Source organism: Populus euphratica, unplaced genomic scaffold (genome assembly GCF_000495115.2).
Source record: "Populus euphratica unplaced genomic scaffold, PopEup_1.0 scaffold22.1, whole genome shotgun sequence".
Taxonomy (NCBI): Eukaryota; Viridiplantae; Streptophyta; class Magnoliopsida; order Malpighiales; family Salicaceae; genus Populus; species Populus euphratica.
The window spans coordinates 592196-597058 of record NW_011499863.1 but is presented as its reverse complement, the minus strand read 5'-3'; the positions used below and the strand labels follow the sequence as shown (position 1 = coordinate 597058).

Sequence of the window (4863 nt, the reverse complement as noted above, 5' to 3'; positions counted from 1 at the left end):
ACTAAAGCCAAGCGCTAGACAAGCCATGCCAAACTCCGAGAACTGTATGCCAAGATTTGGGACAATTTTGTAGCAGGTCTTAGACGGGTTCTTGGAGATAGCAAGTCAATCTCATTCTGGTATGATATAGGTCCTCATGCTCAGTATGCTACTTGCAGTTTAGATGGTCTTGATAGGTAATTTAAAGGTAGCTGATTTGGTTGATGATCAATGGGGATTGGAAATGGAGTGAATTAAAAGAGAGTAATTGGCTGACAGTGTTGCTCAATGCATTGCCATGATTTGGCCTCCTTGTTCATTAAACGGTTAAGACAAAGTCAAATGTAGCATATGGGAAAGGAGGTAAAGATTTTATATTTCAGATGCCACAATATTCTTTGAGTGCAATGGACAAGACTATCCTTTAGTTTATATCAAGCTTTCTTCAGAATACGCAGATAAATTTGTTTTGTTTTCTCCTTTTGTTACAAAGTCGTCTTGTAATTTGATATAAAAAGAGGACACCGTGTTGGAGCCTTAAAGGTAAAGGTTCTTCTTTCTTTCCGTCTTTTGCTTCTCTCTGCGCTTTGAATTTGATTACTGTAGGGAGGATTTCTGGTTGTCCTCGACCTAGACCTAGGTTTGGAGTAAGAGAGAGAAAGAGAGATGCCGAAGAGAACAACGCACACGTACTCAAGCGAGAACGCAGTTCCCGACGGACCAGACTCTGAACTCTTCGTCTACTACTGCAAGCATTGTGGCTCTCACCTCCTCATTACTGGTTCCTCCCTCTCTCCCAATCACTTTATTTTATTGTTATTAGCCTTCAAATTTCCATGTTGTTAAAGTCATGAATAATATCTGGTTGATTTATTATTAATTTTAAATACCGAAATCTGTTTGTTTGTTTGTTTGTTATAAGATACCCAATTGCAGAAAATGCCGAAGAGGAAGACTGATAGAGCTTATGTATTGGACAAGAAGAAACAACTTGCAAGGCTCCATATGAATGAGGCTGGAAAAGTTCTCCTGAAAAGGTTTCATTTTTACTTTCATCTTTAATTGTTTCATTCATTGCTTTCTGCTTCTTAACTTTTTTTGTTCTTGTTGTTTTTATGGTATTTCATTTTCTTAAGGGTGCAAAGAAACATGCTGCTGGATTTATTCTACTTATATAGTAGTACCAACTGACTCTGTCAATCGTTCATTTTTATGTTGTTTGTCCATTACAACTTCATGGGTCTCGGTGTTCCATCTAGTTGGTATCATGTGGTGATGGTATACTCATTGTAGGTGAATGAATGCTTCGACAGGAGGGTTTTGTATAGAAAAATATCGAGTTTGGAAGGTTGTTTTCAGGTAGTTGTTGTTTGGCTGCTGTCAGCGAGTAAAACTGAAGGGAATCTGATATTGACTTCTCTGTTATTGAAGTGATTCTTTGAGGTTGAAATGGAAAAAACTTTCTATGCAAGGGCTACTTGGCCATTCTATTTTTTTTGGTGGGAATTTTATTGCAAGGCGCCTCAGACCTTGTTTCTTGGCAGATATTCATATGCTTTCCTGATATGGTTTCCTCGGAGGAATTCACAAGTGCTCTTCCAGGAGTCATGACCTATTTTTTCTAACCATCATGCCTATTCTAGGCTGTGCTGTATATTTGAAGTAAGAAATGGTAGATAATCTTTAAAGCTAACTATCAAGATTGAAGATGTTGACTTGTCTATTTCTTCACTGGCATCGATCCATTATATGATTTGTTTCATGTCATATGTTGAACTGCTAAGGTAGTATATGTTTGCAAGTGTTCTTCTTTAAGTTATTGAGTGTACATGTTATTTCTTGAGGTTTCAGTGATAGATAGATTCTAATTGCATTAGAGCTCATTACGATTCTGGATCATTCATGTCTAGAGGTGAAGGAAAATTTGAGAAGCAATTTCGCATGAACTGCATGGGCTGTGGGCTGTTTGTTTGCTATCGAGCTGAAGAAGATCTGGAATCTGCTTCTTTTATATATGTTGTTGATGGTGCCCTTAGCACAGTTGCTGCCGAAACTAATCCTCAGGTACAAATAACTGTTGTTAAGAGTTAAGACTTGCAGTAATCAAACATCCAAAGCTTTTGCTTAATGAATTATGATATTTTATTCAATGTTCATTGATCATATAATTTCCTGCCTTTCATGTTTATGCATAAAAATGATAATGAACGTGTGCCTTGGAAATTTCCTCATGTGGTCTTCTGGCATATGCTGTAGGATGCTCCTGTGCCCCCTTGCATATCACAATTAGGAGGACTTGTGCAGGTGGCCATTGAGGTTGAAGACCGTGCACAAAGATCAGCAATAACAAGTAATGTGATTTTAACCTAATGTTTTGATCTGCATATCTTTGATACTATTTGGATTGCATCTCTTTCTTGGCTCCAATTAAAATGGACATGACCTCCATTCTGTCACTGTTTAAACAATTATCAAATGAAGTGGTGTTAATTAATTAACATTTGCTGATATGTCCGTAGCCTGTTGGCTCATGTGTCTACCTGCTTTACAGGTTGGATGCAGTTGAACTAAATTCGGCATCCAATCCATATACCCCATGGATGTTGAGTTCTGTCCATGCATAAAGTGGCACATATTATGTCTTCATTTTTGACAAACTCAAGGAAATGTGCATATGCAAATAGTATAAATGGATGTATCTCTTTGTTGAAGGGGAAGAGAGAGAAACAGGAATGGAGAGAGTTGAGTGCTCAACCTTAATGAATATTGAGTGAAAAGGCCCCTGTTATTGTACTGGTGAAAAAATTGGCGTGACCTATATGGAGTTCTGAGCTGACAGTAGAATTGATAGTATCTTCCTAGCATATTACATCCCTTTAGTTATAATTACATCCTGGATCAATAAGAAGTGATTAAAAGTATCTTCCTAGCACATTACATTTACATCCTGGATCAATAAGAAGTGATTATATGAAGTGTGGTGGATATAACAAGCGTGGGGATGCATTTTGTTAAAGTCTTCTCCAGTTAAACAAGTGTATCCTCTGTTGTCATCCTGCATCTGTGCACACCCTCCCCGCTCGGTTTGTGCTCCTTACATCACTTGTAATCCGACCTCATGTCCATAATCTTTTGTTTGAATTGAGGAAATTCCGGAGAGGCACAAACCACCCATGTCATAACTACATGGAGCGATATGCATGAATGCATATGAAATGTAGCATACAAAAGCACAAATACTACAGACACATTTATATTCAACTTGTAGTTGCATGAAAAAGATGCAGAAGTTTCAGAATGGTGAAGGAAAAGAACATCATAATTGTCTTATCTAATGCTTTTTGTTGCATGTTCATGTATTGTTTTTATAACTCATGAGCATTATATTTAATATTTTTCTTTTCAGGAGTGAATGCTGATGATGTTCGAGTTACTGTAGCTGCACCTGCTGCCCGTGGTGAAGCTAACAACGAACTTTTGGAATTTGTGGGCAAGGTATGCTCTTCTATTATAACCCTACCCTTAAAGTGTTATGCTAGTAAAATTAGGCATAGAATCTTGCATCATTAATTTGGCATGCCAAGGTTAACATGATCCTCCCTCGCACAGGTGTTAGGTCTGAAACTGAGCCAGATGACTCTTCAAAGAGGATGGAATAACAAATCAAAGCTGCTTGTTGTAAGTAAATTGAAAGTTCTGTTCTTCATCAGCCTAGGTTTGCCTGCGGGTGCATGCGTGCTTGCATCTTCTGTAAATGTGTAAAATCCAAGAAGATGGAAGTGTTGTTTGAGATCCATTTAAATACTTCCACCTACTCGCTTATCTGTTGGAGATCAGCTTGTTATGTGGAACATAATTTCTCTGATACTGCGTAGACCATCATTTCGCTGCTTTAGTTCGTTTTTTTATAGATTTCAAGCATATATGAAATAGAACTAGTAATACCAAGTTTGATATAATTGATAAAAATGTGGAAATTTTTGTGTTCAAATGAACTGATTACTGTATAAAACTTCTTAGTTGGTTGCCTTTGATGACCATTCAATCCAGTCTAGACCAAATTAATCTGTTGTTTCTAGGAACGTTGCCAGTGTGAACAAGACAAGAATTGTAGGCATTGTATTTGGCAACTACCTTAATTTTTCTCCAAATTGTCAATAATGGACATTTGGAGAAAGCATTTACGTATCCATGATTCTGCTACTCGAAGCTTGTTTCCAGTTTCATCAACTTTCTTTTCTTTTTTCAGGTAGAGGATCTGTCTGCTAGACAGGTGTACGAGAAACTACTGGAAGCAGCACAACCTTGAAGCTGCTGTATTTTTAATACATCATACATTCGAATTGTTTCAGCAGTTTCTTTTTGTCTGGTTAATTTGTAATGATGTTTTTACTTCTCTACCTAAAAAACTTAAAACAGATTTATAAGAACATTAAATTCTTTTCACATGAATTATTTATCGTTCCAAATAGAGTTAAGATAAATATGTTTTTTTTCATCTTGATTTCGTAGTAAAAAGATCCACATACCATTGGAAAGGAAAAAAAAAAATCTAACGTCAAGGGAATTTTTTATATTTTAACAATGGTTTTTTTACTGTTATAATTTAAGGTTAGAGACACTTTGATATGTACACAGATATAATAATAAATAATGAAATATACAGTGAAACTATATCAATACCTTTATAAAATTAAACTTGGGGTCAGGGTAATTACAAAGTCAGCTAAAAAACAATTTTACATTTGGCTAAAAATAAAAAAAAGTAGGCGTGTATGGGAGGGTACGTGCCTGTTTTTTGAAATTTAAAAATATTATTTTATTATATCATTAAAAGTCTCTGATTATGTCGTAAGGTTGTCAATTCTGTTTCAGTTTAAGTAA

The 4863-nt window shown here is 36.1% G+C and overlaps 1 protein-coding gene across 2 annotated transcripts; it reads left to right on the top strand.

The window, feature by feature from the left end:
* Window positions 1-258: 258 nt before the first annotated feature.
* LOC105125332 (UPF0235 protein At5g63440-like) lies at window positions 259-4450 on the top strand. Of its 2 annotated transcripts, none has more exons than XM_011025733.1 (8): window positions 259-342; window positions 586-760; window positions 902-1016; window positions 1890-2043; window positions 2236-2329; window positions 3386-3474; window positions 3589-3657; window positions 4229-4450. In XM_011025733.1, exons 2-8 carry the CDS (start codon window positions 646-648, stop codon window positions 4286-4288), a joined length of 696 nt encoding a protein of 231 aa, XP_011024035.1. In that variant the 5' UTR covers window positions 259-342; window positions 586-645; the 3' UTR covers window positions 4289-4450. The 2 variants fall into 2 exon arrangements, with proteins under 2 accessions (XP_011024035.1, XP_011024034.1); XM_011025732.1 differs by lacking the exon at window positions 259-342 and adding an exon at window positions 367-522.
* The last annotated feature ends 413 nt before the right edge of the window (window positions 4451-4863 follow it).

Excerpts from the sequence above, each read along its gene's own strand:
- LOC105125332 (XM_011025733.1), top strand. The coding sequence starts at position 646 with ATGCCGAAGAGAACAACGCACACGTACTCAAGCGAGAACGCAGTTCCC. Across the intron at positions 2,044-2,235 it reads CTGCCGAAACTAATCCTCAG|GATGCTCCTGTGCCCCCTTG; the intron begins GTACAAATAACT and ends CATATGCTGTAG. Across the intron at positions 2,330-3,385 it reads ACAAAGATCAGCAATAACAA|GAGTGAATGCTGATGATGTT; the intron begins GTAATGTGATTT and ends TTTTCTTTTCAG.